The sequence below is a fragment of the Peromyscus leucopus genome, chromosome 23, assembly GCF_004664715.2.
Source record: "Peromyscus leucopus breed LL Stock chromosome 23, UCI_PerLeu_2.1, whole genome shotgun sequence".
Taxonomy (NCBI): domain Eukaryota; kingdom Metazoa; phylum Chordata; class Mammalia; order Rodentia; family Cricetidae; genus Peromyscus; species Peromyscus leucopus.
In genome coordinates, this window is record NC_051082.1 from 39,926,222 (window position 1) to 39,945,525 (window position 19,304).

General features: G+C 53.0%; 1 protein-coding gene across 4 annotated transcripts in view; it reads left to right on the forward strand.

The window, feature by feature from the left end:
* Window positions 1-15,999, forward strand: part of Iqce (IQ motif containing E) — a 46,090-nt gene extending 30,091 nt beyond the window's left edge. For 2 of the 4 annotated variants that reach the window (XM_028887387.2, XM_028887388.2), the window contains 8 exons: window positions 4,014-4,205; window positions 5,653-5,676; window positions 8,221-8,331; window positions 8,686-8,813; window positions 9,518-9,618; window positions 11,094-11,201; window positions 13,280-13,510; window positions 14,006-15,999. In XM_028887387.2, the coding sequence (XP_028743220.2) occupies window positions 4,014-4,205; window positions 5,653-5,676; window positions 8,221-8,331; window positions 8,686-8,813; window positions 9,518-9,618; window positions 11,094-11,201; window positions 13,280-13,510; window positions 14,006-14,133 (1,023 nt within the window). In that variant the 3' untranslated portion in view covers window positions 14,134-15,999. Of the gene's footprint in view, window positions 1-4,013; window positions 4,206-5,652; window positions 5,677-8,220; window positions 8,332-8,685; window positions 8,814-9,517; window positions 9,619-11,078; window positions 11,202-13,279; window positions 13,511-14,005 lie in introns of all 4 variants that reach the window. The other 2 variants (XM_037198438.1, XM_037198439.1) reach the window with 1 other exon arrangement.
* The last annotated feature ends 3,305 nt before the right edge of the window (window positions 16,000-19,304 follow it).

Sequence of the window (19,304 nt, forward strand, 5' to 3'; positions counted from 1 at the left end):
TATTTCTTTAATTGTTGTTATATATAGTTCTCTTAATATATTTTATACTTTGATAAATAACTTTTACATATAAATGAAAGTTAGACAACAACCTCTAAAAAAAAAAAAAGACATCTCTAAAGTATCTAGGCTGGTTTAATTCAGCAGTTCTTTTTACAGTCCAGTGTCTCTCCGCAGCTGTCATTCATTCATCAGCATTCAAATAATTCAAAGTCAATACAACACCGTGATACAGGATCCAGACTCCCTGAGTATTTCCCATCTTTACGTGGCTGTTTTCCTTTATATTACTTTACACTCTCTTTAAAGACTTCATTATTTTAAAACGTATTTTTTCCCTATGACTATCTATACCCATTTTCTTAGCACCCACACACATTTTTTAAACACACTGTAACCTGTTTAAAGGTTTTCTCGGTCTGGACCTGCTTTATAGTGCGCCTGTAGCGTTCTCTGACCACTGGCCACACGGCTTTGCACTGGCAGCTGGCTCTGCCCTGCTCAGGACTGTGAGAGCTGATCTTTAAGCCCTGCAGGCCTGGCCAAGAGCTGTGCTTAACAGGGAACTGCACTTCACTGCCCAGCTCTGGAAGTTGTGTCCACACTGTGGCAGGCATTTTGACTCAGCTTCTCGGTTTTTTGTTTGTTTGTTTGTTTTGTTTTTTTTTTTTTAAATATTTGTTTATTATGTATACAGCATGTATGACTGCAGGCCAGAAGAGGGCACCAGATCTCATTACAGATGGTTGTGAGCCACCATGTGGTTGCTGGGAATTGAACTCAGGACCTCTGGAAGAACAGTCAGTGCTCTTATCCTCTGAGCCATCTCTCCAGCTTATCGTTTTTTAATTAACATGCCAGCTGCTCAAGTACTTGCTGCACCTCTGTATGCTAAGAGCACCAGGCTGCTAGGAAGCCGTGTTGGGGTTCTTTGTTGTTGTTGTTTTTATCTCTCTCTCTCTCTTTTTTTTTTTTTAAGCTTTCTCAGGCCCTATGTGGAAATTTGTACCCACATTGGGCACCAAATATAGCAGGCTTTCTTGGACTGCCAGCCCCCAAATCATGACATGGAGGCTTATCGTTAGTTCATTAATGCTCAGCCTTAGTTTAGGCTTTGTCCACCAGCTCTTTAACTTAATTTAGCCTGTTTCTCTTCATCTACATTTTGCCTCTGGGCTTTTTACCTTTCTTTCATTCTGTATGTCCTACTTTCCTGCTTCCTCCATGTCTGGCCCCTGGGCCTCCTGGAGTCTCTTTTTCTGTCTTCTCTCAAGCCTCCTACTTACTCTTCCTACCCAGAAGTCTCGCCTATACATCCTCCCTTGCTATTGGCCATTCAGCTTTTTATTAGACCAACCAGGTCCCTTAGGCAGGCAAGGTAAAACAGCAACACATCTTTACATAGTTAAACAAATACAACACATTTTTACATAGTTAAACAGTTATTCTGCAACATAAACAACTGCAACACATCTTTACACCGTTAATATTCTGCACGGTATTACATGAGCAACCCAGTCACTATTCTAGCAGGTGCCTACCACAGCCGCCTCACTGGGGATTCTGGCATCTCTACCACTGACCACACCCCAGCCCTCACTGGGGATTCTAGGCAGGTGTCTACCACTGAGCCACACCCCTCACACTAGCAGTTCCCACTGAGCCCACCCCCCCCCACTGATCTAGCATGCTCACCACGACCACCCCCCCCCTCACTGGGGATTCTAGGCAGGGGCTCTACCACTGAGCCACACCCAGCCCTCACTGGGGATTCTAGGCAGGTGTTCTACACTGAGCCACACCCCTCACTGGGGATTCTAGCGGGCTCTACCACTGAGCACACCCAGCCTCTCACTGGAGATTCTAGGCAGGTGCTCTACCACTGAGCCACACCCCAAGCCCCTCACTGGGGATTCTAGGCAGGGCTCTACCACTGAGCCACACCCCAGCCCTCACTGGGGGATTCTAGGCAGATGCTCTATCACTGACCCACACTCCAAGCCCCTCACTGGGGGATTCTAGGCAGATGCTCTACCACTGACCCACACTCCAAGCCCCTCACTGGGGGATTCTAGGCAGGTGCTCTACACTGAGTTACACCCCAGCCTCTCACTGAGGGATTTAGGCAGGTGCTTTACACCAAACTATATTCCTAGCCTTCTTATTATGTTTTATTTTGAGACAGGGTCTTGCCAAGTTACCTAGGCTGGTACCTTGAATTTACCATCTCCTGCCTCAACTTCTTGAATGCTGGAATTACAGGCCTGTGACATCAGGCCTCCTCTTTTTCATGGAAGTGTCAAGATTTGCTGTCATTCAGGGGAGGCTTTGTGGTTTTGAATGTCACCTGGGTGTTCTCCAACTCCAAAGGTCAGCAAGGCCCCGTGGTCCTTGTTCTCCAGCTGCTGACACCTTCAGTTCCAGGAATTAGAGTGTGTCCCCGTGTGATCTGTCCCATTGTGTCACAGTGGATGCCAGCACAGGTGGAAACTGGTTCATTGGGGGCAGAAATCCTGTGCTGCTCTTTGCTCAGGAGGACCTGATATGTGAATGCATAATAAATAAACCTTCATGGGCCATGCATGGTGGTACGGGCCTGTGATCCTAACACTCAGGAGGACCTGATATGTGAATGCATAATAAATAAACCTTCGTGGGCCATGCATGGTGGTGCAGGCCTGTGATCCTAACACTCAGGAGGCAGAGGCAGGAGGATGGAGAGTTCAAGGCCAGCTTCAGGGCTGGGGAGATGCCTCGGTAGGTACAACGCTTTTGCTCTACATGCATGAAGGTGTGTGGAGGACAAAGAAAGGAGGGTAGCCGGGACTAGTTGGCTGCCAGTCTAGATGCAAATTCAGCGAAGGATGGTTTTTGTCTTTAGAGAATAAAGCAGAGCAGAGGGCAGGATGCCGGAGACCTCCTCCAGCCTCCGTGCACGAACACTGCACAAACCTACACACACAGTAAATGAACAAGCTGAAAAGAGATGCATGAGTTTGGGCAGGAAGCTATCGCAGAGAGAGCCAGGGCCTTCACTGTGGGCAGGACAGGACATGAAGAGCACATGGCTCAGCGTGAAGGCAGCTGCTTTGAACAGCTGTGGTGACCTCCAAGCCACAGAGCATCCTAGTTGCTCAGTCCCTAGTCCTGGGTGACTGAGAAGAAAAGACACTATCTTGGGGTGTGAAGATTACAGAGGAGATGGGTGGGGTGTGGCTGGGCCTGTGAGTTGCCTATGCAGCCTCCCTCACTGCAACACCCTTCTCATCCTGGGGTCTGTCCCATCTGTCCAGGGCCAGCCAGGCCACACATGTCAAAACCTTAAAGTAGAGCAAATGAAAATCTTGGTTTCAGTGCTGACTGACCCAGTGTGGCGCCAGCCACCTACTGGACATGCATATCTCTCACGTGGCCAGGAAGGCAGTTTGGGTAGCATGCTCCTCCACTGAACCTGCCTTTAATGTGTGTGCATGAAGTATACGTGGAGGAATAGGCAAGGCTGGCCAGCCAGCAAGCCCCAGGGACTGCCTTGTCTCTGCCTCTCCAGTGCTGAAACGCCACCACGCCTGCCCTTTACACGGTGCTGAGGCGCAAACTCGGGGCCTCACGCTGTGCGGCAAGCCCCTTTCGGCCCGGGCCGTCTCTCCAGCCCTGACCTGCCTTTTGACACAAGGAAAATACTCCAGTGCTGTTAATTGTAGTGAGAAGAGCCCTGGTGGGTAGATTTCGAGAGCACTACCTAGACATCAGCGGCATTTCAATGGTTCAGGTCCTCTTCCTACCAGAAACCACACTGGAAATATCTCCACTTCAATCTCCCAAATCCTACTTTTATCATACCGCATCAATCTTTAAAAAGAGCCCAAAAAAAGACCGCCACTGCACCGGGCTCAGACTTGGTTTTATTAAGTCTACTGTCTGATGAGCAAGGCCTGTAATATCCTGGTTAATATCCTGTCGGCTGCCCGCTGCTGACATCACTAATGCCACTGACCCCTTTTCATTTCCTGCAGGCTCACCCAGAGCTCCAGGTACCATCACCCTGCAGCAGCAGGCACTCCAAGCCAGACAACGACAATGAGCCCGATTCCCACAACAGTGCCGGCGAGGGAGATTGCTCCCAGCCCCCAACCCCGTGCTCTGAAGAGAGGAGAGAGGCCGCCATCAGAACCTTGCAGGCCCAGTGGAAGGCCCACAGACACAAGGTGAGCTTCCTGGTCCATGTCCAGCTGCAGAGAACATCTGGTGTTGGTGTGCTCCATTACCCAGTGGGTTCAGCACATCCACTCAGTGCCTTCACCCCCCCCCCACCAGTCATCATTGGTGCTTAGAGTGGGTTGGCTCGAAGAAGGTGGAGTTGCAAGTGCCCGTACCTTGAAAGGAGAGTGATGTATGCTTGTAAACCCAGTACCAAAGAGGATTGGGAGTTCAAGGTCGACCTAAGCCACATGAGACCATCTCTAAAAACAAACTAGTAACAGTCCAGTAACCTAGCTTCAGCCATCTTGGGTAGCCACAGGACTGTTTGCAGTTCCGTCTTTCATCGGTCAGTTTCCATGGTGTAAGCAGCAGTTGCTCAGCATTGGACATGGATCCGGGTGCTCCTGAAGAGACAGGGCAAGCCTTCTTTTCTAGGCAAATAACAGTTTCAGAGCAGGGAATTGTTGGATGATCCCCCTTCTGGCAGAACACAGGAACCCCTCCCTGTATCCCTCTTGGGAAGAGAGTTAATTTGAGCTCAGATTCTTTCATTTATTGAATCATTTTCTTTTTATGATTTATAAAATCTTTACTGACTAATTCACATAGTACACAATTTGCCTGTTGGCACAATTTGATAGACTTTAGTCCAGCATCCTCATCGGCCCATGACACCATCACCACTTTCTATTTTAGAACATCGCTATCTTACTGAACGATTTTAAAAGTTAGTTGCAATCATTATTTGCTTTAATATTGGCCCAGATATCGTCACGAGAGCCCCTTTGTCATGTCATTGTTTCCTGGCAGGGAAGGTTCCCATGCCCCACCTCGACCTGGCCATTAGAGTCAGCCGTCGGTGCCCCCTCTGCCCTTGTTGGCTTTCGCAGATGGAGGAGTAGACACTGGGGTAGATGCAGGAGAGGGTGAGAGTGGCAGTCACCATCAAAGTGCGCGATGAACTTGAACAGAAACGTCACAGACTCCGTCACTGCACCGCAAGTACAGGGTCCGCTGCTCTTCCTGCTGCTATGTCAAAACTATCAGCCGGAGCAACTGCAAGGACAGGGTAGATCTGGGTTCACAGTCTGTGTCGGCCACGTCATGGCACCAGGAGCGTGAGGGAGGCAGCTGGTTACATCGTGTGCAGAGTCAGGCAGCAGAGAGACAGAACTCCATGCTCAGCTCCATTCTCCTTCTGTGCAGTTCAGGACCTCAGCCCATGGGCTGGCACCACCCACACTGAGGGTGAGTCTTGCCACCCAGTTAACTCATCTGGAAAGCCTCTCACAGACACACCCACAGGTATGTTGCCATGGCGAATCTAAGTCAGCAGGTTACAGTGAAGATTAACTGTCACATCTACTGAGGGGGACATTCTTCTAAGGAATGGAAACCTGGCGAGACGTCACTCTGCTCACATTAATTCATTTCTCAATTTCCTTATTTCAGAAAAGAAAAGCAGCTTTGGATGAGGTAAGCCAGCTCAATTGCACTCGGGTCCAAACACCCCTTTTCACTGTGGTATAAAGTAACCTAGGAGTAGTCGGGGAGGGGTGTGTGCACTTGTGAAAGGGATGCTGGTGTGAGTGGAGGTCGGGAAGACGGGAGCTGCTTCATTACTTTTGGCCTTATCCTCTTGAGACAGGGTCCCTCACTGAACCTGAAGCTAGGCTGGCTGCCGCTGTATCTGCCCCTTGTGTGCTGGGTTACAGGCACATGTGGCCACACCTGGCTGCCTCTGTATCTGCCCCTTGTGTGCTGGGTTACAGGCACATGTGGCCACACCTGGCTGCACTGTATCTGCCCTTGTGTGCTGGGTTACAGGCACATGTGGCCACACCTGGCTGCCACTGTATCTGCCCCTTGTGTGCTGGGTTACAGGCACATGTGGCCACACCTGGCTGCCACTGTATCTGCCCCTTGTGTGCTGGGTTACAGGCACATGTGGCCACACCTGGCTGCTGCTGTATCTGCCCCTTGTGTGCTGGGTTACAGGCACATGTGGCCACACCTGGCTGCCTCTGTATCTGCCCCTTGTGTGCTGGGTTACATGCACATGTGGCCACACCTGGCTGCTGCTGTATCTACCCCTTGTGTGCTGGGTTACAGGCACATGTGGCCACACCTGGCTGCCACTGTATCTGCCCCTTGTGTGCTGGGTTACAGGCACATGTGGCCATACCTGATTCTAGGGAGGTGTGAGGGTATTCAAATTCAGTTCCTAATGCTTGCACAGAAAGTGCTCCTAACTTCTGAGCCATCTCTCCAGCCCATCCAAGGGATAGTTAAAGGCATCTCCCTAAGTCCTGATTTTCGGGAAATGAATTCAAGCTCAGGCACAGAGTCTAAAATACACTAGTAACAGAAGCTAAAATGAACACCTGAGTAGCGTCACATTTTAAACTTCACTTGCACACTCTTTCCTCCACTCCCACTTCAGTTTGGAGTTGAACAATCCCACGTGCTCAGCCACAGATGCCACGACACACATGCTGTAAAGCAGGGAGAACTGAGGTGGTCTGAGGACTAGAGCTGCCATCCTGCAGCCCAGCTGTCTCCTGGGACACATGGTGAAGGACAGTAGGCTTGTCCCAACAAGAGAGCTGGCAAGAAGGAGAAGCAGGTTCTGGTGGCTGTGAAAATAAGAGACTGCTATTGTTATTGGGGCTTCCTGTATGCTAGATGCGGCCCACCACGAGCCACGCCCCAGCCCCTCACTGGGGGATTCTGGGCAGGTGCTCTACCACTGAGCCACACCCCAGCCCCTCACTGGGGGATTCTAGGCAGGTGCTCTACCACTGAGCCACACCCCAGCCCCTCACTAGGGATTCTAGCAGGGCTCTACCACTGAGCCACACCCCAGCCCCTCGCTGGGGGATTCTGGGCAGGTGCTCTACCACTGAGCCACACCCCAGCCCCTCCCTGGGGGATTCTGGGCAGGTGTTCTATTTCTAAACCATGCTTGCAGTCCTCCATGTATTTTTATTTTGAGACAGTTTTGCCTCATTTTCCAGGCTGGCCCTGAACTTGTGATTCTCTTTCTCTTGCTTCAGTCTTATGTAGTTGAGATAGCAGGCCTGTACTATCAAGCCCTCCTCCTGTGGCTTCTTCCTGCCCAGATGTCCATTCTTGCTTTGTGGTTTCCCAATTAGATTAGCTTACCTGGGCTGGGTTTCTGCCTCGACACTGTACAGCTGTTAGGTGTTCTAACATATAGCCTGGGCCAGAGTTCAGGCCACATTAGGGGCTGAATGTCTCTGGCCTCAGTTACTGCCCTTCAGTTCATTGGCTGTTGTGTACAGGGTTGTCACACTCCAAGAGCTAAGAAGAGCAGGTATGGCTGGAAAGTTCATGGCACCTTATCTGCCTAGAGTCCCCCAGTGAGGGGCTGGGGTGTGGTTCAGTGGTAGAGCACCTGCCTAGAATCCTCCAGTGAGGGGCTGGGGTGTGGCTCAGTGGTAGAGCCCCTGCCTAGAATCCCCCAGTGAGGGGCTGGGGTGTGGCTCAGTGGTGGAGTGCTTACCCAGCCTGCACAAGGCCCAGGACTCAGTTGCCAACACTTAAAGCAGAAAAGATCTTTCTGTAGCATTTGTGACTGGAGAATGTGTGTGAAAGGAAGTAAACAGAACACTTCAACCCTGCTGTGAAGACACGCCGGTGTGTGGAGTCCGGAAGACAAGCACTGGCATACACTTGTAATCCCAGCACTCAGGAGGCAGAAACAGGAGGTTCGGCACACGTTTGAGGTCTTCCACAGCCACATAGCAAGACCCTGACTCAAAAAGCCAAAATAGTGTGCCAAGTCTAAACTAATATTAGCAGCTGGTGTGACCGGGATTGGTGTGTCTGCTGCGGCAGTCGGCATGTGCCAGCGTGCGTGCGGGGTTAGGAGGAGGCAGAGGGGAGGCACTGTGACGTGCCTCTGGTTACACAGCGGTAAGAGGAGTTTTCTCCATTCGCCTTTCATCTCCACCCAGTACCATCTTCAGGAAACTGAGTCCTTCTCTTTCCCACCAGGCAGCGACTGTGCTCCAGGCGGCCTTCAGGGGACACCTAGCTCGTTCAAAGCTGTTACGCAGCAAAGCCCCAGACTCCAGGCCTCCCAGCCTGCCGGGCCCTCCCAACCAGGTAACCGTCTGGGTGGATGACACCAGCTGCTTGACCCCTCTTCAGCCCCTTACACGTCTTCAGCGGAGGACTCTCAGGCTGTGTGCAGCCTTCTAGTCCTCCTGGCTGGGCAGATGTGCCTGGTGCTCCACCCATCCCGTGACGGGCCAGCCCTGCGGGGGCCCCTTTGACACATGCTGGGCTGGTTTAGCCTTGGGCGTGGAACTGGCAGGCCTCCCAGTGACTGGAGTGGCTGATGAGGAGCATCATTGGGGGTGCAGCTGGAAAGCCCCCCCCTCCTGCCCCGGATACGTGCATGCTGCATTTGGAGACAGCAGGATGGCCCCAGACAGGTCTCCCTCCTGTTGTCATTAGCTGCAGAGCTCTGCCACACCCCGTGTCCCAAGCCCCGTCACCCGGCCTGAAGACAGCCCAGCACAAGAGGAGGCCATCATTGTCATCCAGTCCATCCTCCGGGGATACCTGGCCCAGGCCAGGTTCATGTAAGTGGGGCCACAGACACCTCTCTGCTCTGTTACTTTGGGGTCTAGGGGGCTAGCCTGAGCTCCAGTGGGATTCATAATGATGTGTTGTTATGACACTTGCTGTGTTAGCCATGGCCTGGCAGTCACCATAGCAACTGGTAGGCCTTCGGGGATATTCTAGCTTCACTTTGGGTATTGGGTGGGCTATAAACTCTTGCCATCCTTAGAAGACCCTCCTAGAACATGTCTCCATGATGGGGGAAGCGAGGAGGTGTGTGGACATCAGGTGGAACAGGGCCTGTAATGTGTGGGCGTCGTGGGCTTGGGCTCACATGCTGTCCCTTTTTAAAGAAAAACGTAATTTGGCGCAGTGATACACACCTGTAATCCCAGCACTCAGGAGGCTGAGGCAGGAGGATCTCTGTGAGTTAGAGGCCAGCCTGGTCTACAGATCAAGTTCCAAGACAGCCAAGGCTGTTACACAGGAAAAACCCTGTCTCGAAAAAAAGATTGAGCACCGAGCACCCTGAGTTCAGCAGGGCCTAAGACGTGACCCAAAGGCATAGACTTTGAGGGCAGCATTGTCAAGGCCCTAGGCAGACTTGCTCCGTGTTTCACTTACGGAAGTGGCTGCTGCCCCATGATCAGATTGCTGTGGCAAGCAGGCCAGGACGCTTGGTGTTGTCCAGCCCCTGGCTCAGCCAGAGCCTTCTGTCTTCCAGCGCCAAGTGCTGCCGAGGAATCGCCGCCGCCTCTCAGAGGGAAGCTGTCTCATCCCCGCCCTCCGGGTCCGTCTCCCCACCCTCCCTAGCAGCTTCTCCTGGTAATTTCATTCAGTCATCGGTTCTGCAGCAAGGGGGAGGTGGCCCTGCAAGGGTTAAGGCAAAGGTGGCCGGGTAAGAATGCAAGGCCCCGCTGTCAGCTGCCTCAGCCTGAGTTCATACCTACCTCTGCCGGAAGACCAGAGACTCCCTCTCCTCCATTGCTGCTGGAGCGACAGCTGGGGTTTGAACCAGTGGACTGCATCAGTGATGGCCATGGTGTGGGCCCTGTGTCCTCCGTACCCCTGAGCCATGCAGTCAGAGCTTTTCTGGCTTGTATTTCTTTTTCTTTTTCTTTTTCTTTTTTTTCTTTTTTTAGTTTTTCGAGACAGGGTTTCTCTGTGTAGTTTTGCGCCTTTCCTGGAATTCACTTTGTAGCCCAGGCTGGCCTTGAACTCACAGAGATCCGCCTGCCTCTGCCTCCCGAGTGCTGGGATTAAAGGCGTGTGCCACCACCGCTCGGCCTCTGGCTTTTATTTCTTCAGCCATGGGCTTTCAGGCGAATCTCTGTGAGTTTGGGGCCAACCTGGTCTACAAAGTGAGTCCCTGGACAGTCAGAGCCACACAGAGAAACCCTGTCTCTAAAATAAAATAATAAAAAAGCATTAAGAGAAAACAACAACAAGCATTGGGTAAAGAAGCCCCAGGCTACTCAAGGTAAAGGAACAGGGTTCAATTCCCAGGCCTCACATTGAAAAACCCATGGGCATGGTGATGCACATAATGTCAGTGCTGGAGAGGTAGAGACAGGAACGCCCCTGGGCTCACTGGCTGGTCTGCTTAGCCAAATCATCAAGTTCCTGGCAAGCGAGAGGCCTTGTCTCAAGAAATAAAAGACAAAGTTAACACACCTGAGAAATGATACCTAAGACTAACTCTGACTTCTTACCTACACCTGAACACGTACGTGTGTACACACACACACACACACACACACACACACACACACACACAGAGCAAGTACACATATACTCATACAAATCAAGTCTAGGGCACAGGCAGACTCTGTCCCCAGCTATGAGGTCTAGCTCGTGCTAAGATGTGGTCCCTTTAGCCCCTGCCTGCGGGGCATCTCTTCTCCTGAGTGGAGAGCTGGGCTAGACAGCCCAACAGTCTACTAGCCCATGGTTCCTACTGTTACGTGTCTGTGCCTACAACTCCTGCCTTAGCTGCAGCAGTGGCCCACTGTGGCTGGCATCAGTGAGGATGAGGAAGGACTTGGGTCATATTAGATAGAGAAGTTCAGCTGTGCAGGCATGTGACACCCCAGGGAGCTGAGCCCCTGGGTGTCAGAGGTGGAACTAATGAAAGGCTGCAAGGTCAGAGAAGTGCTGGCTGCTGGGACAGTGGGTGGGTGGCTGCTGGGACGGTGGGTGGGTGGGCTGCTGGGACGGTGGTGGGTGGGCTGCTGGGACGGTGGGTGGGTGGCTGGTCCTGCCCAGAACTGACATGCCTTATACAGAATGGGGTCCTTCAGGGAAGGGCATCGAGGAGAGCTGTGGGAAGGCTGCCGAGGCTGAAGAGGAGTCGGAAGAGGAAGCCGAAGAGGAGGCAGAAGAGTCAGCAGCCCTGCAGCTCTATTCAGGTATGTGTGGTAGTGGCGGCAGGGCAGCAGCTTCCGAGCAGTCCCCCACTCCGTTGGCAGTAGAGACACCAGTGGAGACAAGCCAGAGACCTGGAGGTAGCAGCCTCCTACCCTGAGGTCCCAGGGCCTCCACTTCAGGTGGAGTGGACACTAGCAGTGCTCAGACTAGGCAGGTGCTCTGACTCTCTTCTTGCCCTCTCTTGATGTGACTTCCTAGGCCTCTCTCTTAGCTGTCTTTCCTTGCTGTTTCTTCTCACTGAGGGGGATTCTAGGCAACCATCAGCCTGCTAGCATTTGATCACTGGGATTCTGCATCTCTCTCACTGGGGATTCTAGGCAGGTGCCACTGAGCCACACCCCAGCCCCTCACTGGGGGACTCTAGGCAGGTGCTCTACCACTGAGCCACACCCCAGCAGGCAGGTGCTCTACCACTGAGCACACAGCCCCTACTGGGGATCTAGGGGTGCTCTACCACTGAGCCACACCCCAGCCCCTCACTGGGGGACTCTAGGCAGGTGCTCTACCTCTAGGTGGGGACTCTACCACTGAACCTCACCCCAGCCCCACAGTAAGGGATGCTCTACCATTGACACTTTCTCAGCCCTTCGTGGGATAGAGTTGGGCATCGTAGACATGTACTGTACATCTGAGCCATAGCCCCAACCCTTAACTGATTCTGACTGGATCAGTCAGTTCCCAGGGGCCCAGAGAAGCCTGTTTTAGGAGACCCTCCTGCACCACCATGCTTAACGTATTGTCACATTTGAAAGTCCTACATCCACTTCAGCTGTCACTTTCCAAGCTGTGTCAGAGCTACAAAACCATGAGCTCTGCTGTTCTCTCCAAACCCTTGTCTGCAAAGTGAGGTGAGCCAAGACAGAGGCCCTCTGATTTCAGAGAAGGCAGGCACACAGACACCCGAATCCCAAAGCCTGCAATCCCCAGGCCCCCAAAGGCTTTGGACTGTTCTCTAAAAAGCTGTCTGTGCTGATCTCACCAGGTCCAGTGTCTGCTGACCTTTAAATTATTTGGTCAGGGCTGAAAAGTGTATTTATGCTGCCCTTTTTTCCCCTTGTCAAATGTAATTTAAAGTGGCAGGTTTATCCACCTGTGTAGACTGGCCCAGAAGCATCCATCACTGCTCACCAGGCACTGACCCCCGGGATATGCATCCATGTGAGAAAAGTGAATGACACCCTTGTTTGAGCTGATTGTGTTGGGGTGCTCATTGGCTGATTGGTTGTTGAGACAGGATCTCACTCTAGCCCAGAGTGAGTGGCCTTTACCTGACCATCTTCCTGCTTCCACCTCCCACATGCTGGGGTTCCAGGCATCAGCCACACCCAGGCCTTGACTATGTGGAGCCTGCCTTCAGTCCCAGCAGAGGGGAGAGGATGAGCTACTGCAGACCAGCTGCAGCCACACAGTGGCTTTGAGGCTGGTCTGAGTTACATGAGACTCTCTCACAAAAGGAAGGAAGGGGCTTAGAAAGATGGTTCATTGGTTAAGAGCACTGGCTATTTTTGTTGAGGGCCTGGATTCAGTTCTCAGTGTCCACATGGTGGCTCACAACTGTCTGTAACTCTGGTTCCAGAGGATCCAATACCCCCACACACACACTAGCTTCTGCAGGCTCTGCACACATCTGGTGCCCAGACATTCATGCAGCAAATCACCTATACACATAAAATAACCTTTTTTTTAAGAGGAGAGGTGAGAAAAAAAGACATGAGAAAGGGCAAGAGGAGAGAGGAAGGAAGGAGGAAGAAAAGGAAAATAGAACTTAGGGCTACAGGCTAAAATCCCAGGAATCTAGAGGCTGAGGCAGGAGGATCATAAGTTAAGGCTAGCCAGGGTTACATGGCAAGACCCTATCTCAAAGACTAACAAACAAGAGAACAGCTAGAGAGAAGAACACTCCAGGGAAGTGTGTCTGTGGGGGAAGCACTTGAATGCAAGCGTGAGGACGTGAGTTCAGATTCCTGCCTCCTGTGAAGGGGGGGGGAGGCAATACAGCATCAAACAGCAGAGACCCTCTTTAAATCTCAAATAAGTAACCTTTCATTTCCCCCTTTAGGAGCAATAAGAGTGTCGCTCTGTGCCAAGGAGGAGCTGAAAGAGGCCGCTGCTGTTGACCCTGCCCCCTCCTCACAGCCCTCAGTTCCTGCCTCCCCGCAGGGTGGCCATCGGGACTGTCTGTCCCCATCCAGTCTGGAGGCTGTGCCTCGGTCCAGTGTGAAGGATGTGTTGTCCTTGGATGTGTGTGACGGAAGGAGCAGCAGTGCCGGAAGTGCTCAGCCATCCCTGGGTACGTCCCTCTGTCCTTCTGTCCCCTCTGCCTCATCCTGGCTCCTCACCAGACAGGGCAGGCGACCCAGGGCCCCTTCAGCTAGGACCTGCTTATACACAGTGGCCACTCGGTCCTGATTCCCTTTGCATGTTTTCAGTTTCTGAGCTAATCTTGCTGCGTAGTCCAGGCTAGCCTCAAACTCACTGTATAGCCCAGTCTAGCCTCAAATTTGTGACCCTCCTCCTCCTCCTCCTCCCTCCTCGGTCGGCTTGCCGAGTGCTGGGATTACAGGTGTGCACCACCACACCAGGCCTGAATGGGTTTTCATGTCGGCCGCTGCCAGGCTGTCACAGGAGTGGGAGCTGGCAAGAGGCTCTGGAGTGGTGTGCGGGTGGGCTCCGAAGATGGGCCTTGGCTGTGTGGTTGGGCCTTCAGTCTTGCATGCCAGCTCACAGCTGTCCACACCGTGTGACTGACTCCACGTGGCTGACCTCCCTCTCTGGTTCATTTCAGTGGCGTCCTCTTCCTCAGGACTGCAGCCCCTGTCGCCACCACCTGTGGAGGATGTCAGCTCCGATGACTCAGATGACATTATCTTTTCACCATTTCTGCCCAGGAAGAAAAGCCCCTCCCCATTCTAGGACCCCAGTCGTTGCCTCCCGGTGAGGTGGCTGTGGGGACAGGTTAGAGGACTCGCTAACTGAATTTGAGAAGATGACCTATCTTGCTAGGGAAAGAGCCCCGCCTTGGGAACAGCTCAGCCATCGGTTTTCTTGTGTCTTGTGCCTATGCCTTTGAGGGACCCTGGTGGCTCTGCGCTGCTCTCTGGGGAGGGCGGACAGCCGCCTCCCACTTCCATCTCCGGTCGCAGCCCTTGTGTTTCCAGTGCCCACCCCAAATCAGGTCAGCAGGGAGTCCTGCCAAGACAAGAACTCTTGCGAAGTCTACCACCTGCCCTTGACCTTGGCACTGTCAGCTGCCACTGAGATACGGCCTTCTTTGTCCTGTGCTGCCCACTGCCTTACACGTCACCCAAGCAAATCTCCTGTCCCCACAGCAGAATGCAATCATATCACAGTCAGCAAGAAGCCTTGGACATCAGGGCCCCAACCGAGCCCCTGTCCCATGGGCTCCTTGCTCCCCTTTCTCTTATCCCCACCACCTCCGTCCCCCTGAGAGGATGAACTCTTGGAAGAGCAGCCAGCAGTGTCCCATGGAGGGGCACAGCAGCTGTTGAGAGGCAGCGAGAGGACAGAGCCACAGGCCACCCAGAGACAAGGCAGAGAACAGGACCAGGAGGCAGCCCACCATCCCAGAGGAGAGAAGTCTCAGGGATGAACAAATTCCAATGTGGACCTGGGGACAGCCTTGTCACCTGGGTGTGCAGAGGCATCTGCAGGCCACCAATGCCACCTTGCCCACTCAGCAGCCAGTGGCTGAGATGTTGGCCCCTTGTTTGTGGAATTTGCTGCTCTCAGTGGGTGAGAAGGAGGGGCTTTGGGCTGGACAGTGTTAGGGGTGTCCAGGCTCCATGTGGCCCAAGTCTTCCTTCCCTGTCAGAGTGCCTGTGCGACTGGCTGCCGGTGGGCTCCAGAGATCACTGGGGGTGGCACTTCCTGGCCCCATGGGACTGGTTTTTGTCTCAGGAAAAAGCCTAATGCTAAAAGGTTCCTTCTTGGACGAGACCAGTGGGAACACCAAGAGGTTTGCCCTTAGGACCATTTAATCCTGGCATCCTCCACAAAACACCTGTGTGATGCTGCACACAGCAGGCTGGGCGTGGGAACCTCAGGACGGGAGCTGGGCTTGGTGGCCAGAGGCCGGGAAGAAGGAACCCAACTTTGTCGGCTTGCCCCAGGGAGGGGAAGTGCCCCTAATCCTGTGATGAGAGCAGGCACTGGTGCCTAGCCCTTCTCTCCAGCAGGGGGACCCTGGCTGGCTCAGTCTTTAGGCACCGTGGGCTGTCTGCCAATTTCGTTTCTTCCCCATGAACTGATGTGATTGCATAAACACGGCAGTCAGCTGGAGCCCTCCAGATCTGTCTGCCTCTGCCGCAACTCGGGGTGTTTCCTGTGATTGATGCCACCACTTCAAGTGTCAGACCTGCCCATTAAGGCACGAAAAGATGGCTACAGGTGGCCCTCGTGTGCCTGTACCTTCCCTGAGGCCAGCGGTCCTTTTTATGGCTACTCTGTCCCCTCTCTTCTTTAATAGCAGCCATTTGTACGTTGAGTGTTCTGAGAGTGAGCAGTCAGGAGTTCTGGCAGGGGATGCAGAATGGGTGTCTTCACCTCGGCTGCTCCCACCTCAGGAAAAGGGGCAGGGTCTGTACAGAGGCTGACCTGTGCACCCAGCCTGGCCAGCGGGCAGTGAGGTCAAGATCAGCCCCTGCACTTGAGTTTTCTGAGAACAGGAAAACTATAAACCTCCTGTCCTTTGGTGCAGCAGCTAATCTATTAAAGGTAAACCCTGCCTTGGAGCTACCTCGGTAAATGACGGTGCCTCAAGCCTCTGTGTTTGGCTGGTGTCCTGTGTAATGTGCTCCCCACCCAGGCCCCATTGCTACAGCAGACTGCCCCTGGCTGGTCTGAAACAGCACCTGGGTGGGGGTAACCCATATGGGGCCTAGGGACAGTACTGAGAACTGCTGGCTTCTCCAGGAGTGTATGTAGGAACTGGGAGTCCAGCCAGTCAGTACAGCTTTGAACCCCGCCTGATCTATAAGACAGGCTCCTTGTGCTTGGCTTGGTTTCCGAGGCACAAGTCCCCCAGCACCTGGCTGGCCAGCTAGGGCCAGTGGCAAAGCCCAAACTACGGAGACTGGGCAAGGTGAGCTGTAAGCCAATTGCCAGAGGCTGTGGGCCGGGCCAACCATGCTAAGAGTATGATTGGTCCGGGACCCAGCCGGTTGTGGTCTGTGGACTCTAAGTGGGGTCGTAAGAAGCAGTGAAATTCATCCCTGGGGGAGACTAGGAGTGGAGACCTTTCCAGAAGGAAAGGACCTCAGACCTCAGCAATCAGAACCAAGCGGGCTCAGGTGTGTGCCCTTGAGATGGGTAAGTGATGTCACTGTGCCCTTATTTCCATGGCAACACCTCCACATCACCTTGAGCTTAAAAGAGCAGCTGGGAGACTCCTCTGGCGGCTGGTAGGTCTTCCAGCTTTGGAGGACCCCATGCTTTCTTCGTGACCCACTCAAACTCGAACATGAAAAGCTAGAACATGACTCTACCCCGTGAGCAGCAAGCAACCTGCCGCCCCTGCCCTGCTGCAGACAACCTGTGTGGAGAGCTGGAAAGGCGGAGGTGCTGTTCACACCAAGAAGGTGCTGGCTAGAGGCCTTGGCATCTCTGGAGAGTGGACAGGAAGCCAGCGGGGCTTGGGACACAGTGCTTGCAGGGACCCTCTGGGATGGTGTTCCTCTTACCCATCACTGGGGAAAGAGGATGCCTCCGGCTCAGAAGCCAGGAACAGCCTGGGGTCACCGTCCTGAAGATGCCATCCCAGTGAAAAGCAAGATCCAGGAAACACCCCAGTCCTCTCTTGCCCTTGCTTCACCTCCACCCACCAGATACAGCTGAGAAGGAAGTGCAGAGGGGCTGGTACAAGCCAGACTTCCCCAAACCGGCAAAGCAGGCAGCAGTGAACTGAGTGTGGATGGGGAGCAAACCTGGAGTGACAGAATCAGACTGTAGGGGCTTTGTGTGGTGCTAGAGATGGCCCCCAAGCCCTGGTGGAGCTAGGCAGGTGCTCTACCACTGAGCCACCCCAGCCCCTCACTGGGGGATTCTAGGCAGGTGCTCTACCACTGAGCCACACCACTAGCCCCGCAGTGCATCCTTGGTGTAGTGTCACCACAGGGGCATGTGGCATTGAAAGGGGGCTTGGTCAGAAGCCACCCGGAGCACAGTCCCTCTAAAGCTCCTGGTGACTGAGCAGAAATGGCCAGGACCCCATGCCTGGTCTTTTTATAAAGTCCTGTAGTAGAGTGGGGAGCTCTTTGTGGGTCTGTTTCATGCCGAGGAAGGACTGACTGAGCGACCCTGACTGCAGGTGCTGGCTGTATTGTCTGATAAATGTCTATTTTTGTCTCCCAACGAGGGGAGTGTGGACCGTGTGCCTTTAGTCTCGCAGACCTAGGACCCTCTCTGTGAAGAGACCAATCATTAGAAAAAGACAAGGTGACAGCAGAGTACATTCCTTTAAAGCTATAAATACCTTCCCGGGAAAGCACTCTAACCTTTGAGATCTAAATAAAAATTCCATTATAGCCCGGTCAAACTAATTGCAAATTCCTCCTCGGAGGGGAAAGCAGCATTGGCTCCCTCGGCTCAGACACTCTGAGGAGCAGAGACCCGGCAAACACAGCTCGTGTGGAGCTCCCACCTCCTCGGGTTCCCAAGGGCCTGCATACACAGCCCCCCTCGGACTGACCTGTCTGGTGCAGGTCCCAGCTGGGCAAGCACCTGTTAAAATGAGAGAGATTGCATCTAGAAGCTGGGAAATTGTCAAAATGGCCCAGAACAGTTGGGAGTGGATCCCTGGCCTTTTTGGTCTTAATTTTTCCCCCCTCTCTCCCTCTTTAAACAGGGGCCTCGCTGTGTAGCACTGGCTAGCATGAGATTAAAGTCATTCGCCACCACACCCAGCTTAGAAAAAAATTATAATTTAGGGCCAGCAAGATTGCTCAGTAGATAAAGGCACTTGATGCCAAGTCTGACACCCTGAGTTCAGTCTTCAGGCCCCACATGGCGGACAGAGAGCCAGATGCCACAAGTTGTCCTCTGATGTCTGGATGCTGTCATGTGCATGTGTGGGTGCATATATACACGTAACTGTAGTGAGGACATTTACATTGGTGTGTGTGTATGTGTGCTTGCTTGTGTTTGTGTGGCTGTTCAGGGGTGTGGGAGGGTAATATACCAGAGGTCAATGTCAAGTATCTTCCTCGATTGCTCTCCACTTTTTTTATGTGTAATTTTTTTTTAAGATTAAAGTGTATGAGTGCTTTGCTTGCATGTATGTCTATGCACCTGGTGCCCTTGGAGGTCAAAGAAGGCATCAGATCCCCCAGAACTGGAGTTACAGATAATTGTGAACCACCATGTGGGTACTGGGAATTGAACCTGGGTCCTCTGTAAGAACAAGAAGTGCCCATAATTGCTGAGCCATCTCGCCAGCTCTCCTGGATCCTTTGAGACAGGGTCTTCACTGACCTGGACCTCTTTGATTCAGCCAGACTGGCTAACAGACTCCAGGAATCAGCCTGTCTCTGTCTTCCCATGCCGGAGTTAGAGATGTGTGCTGCCTCACATGCTGGCCATCTGAGCTCAGGTCCTCATGCGTGCATGGCCCCGAGCCATCTCCCAGACCTTTTGTAAAAGTATATTCGTGTGTGTGTGTGTGTGTGTGTGTGTGTGCGCGCGCGCGCGCGCTCGCGTGTGTATGCGTGCATGCCACAGCATGCTGTGGCGATTAGAGGAAAGCTTGCAAGATACAGTTCTCTCCTGTGTGGGTACCAGGGAATTGAACTCAGGTCATCAGGCTTGGCGGGCCTGGTTCATGCATGCCTGCTTAAAGCCTGGGGAGACTTGACTGACTCCATGCCTGACCCGGCCGTTTTAAATACACCATTCCCCCAGGTCCTCAGGGAACACAGGAAGAATGTGAATCCCTTGTTCCTTTAGGCAGCGCTGTCAGGTCCGGAATGCGAATGAAGAGGATGGGAACAGGCGGCCTGTCTGCATAGGCACCCACTAATGCCTTTGACTAGCATGTCTTCCCATGGGCTCCCTCAAGCTGGACCCAGTTA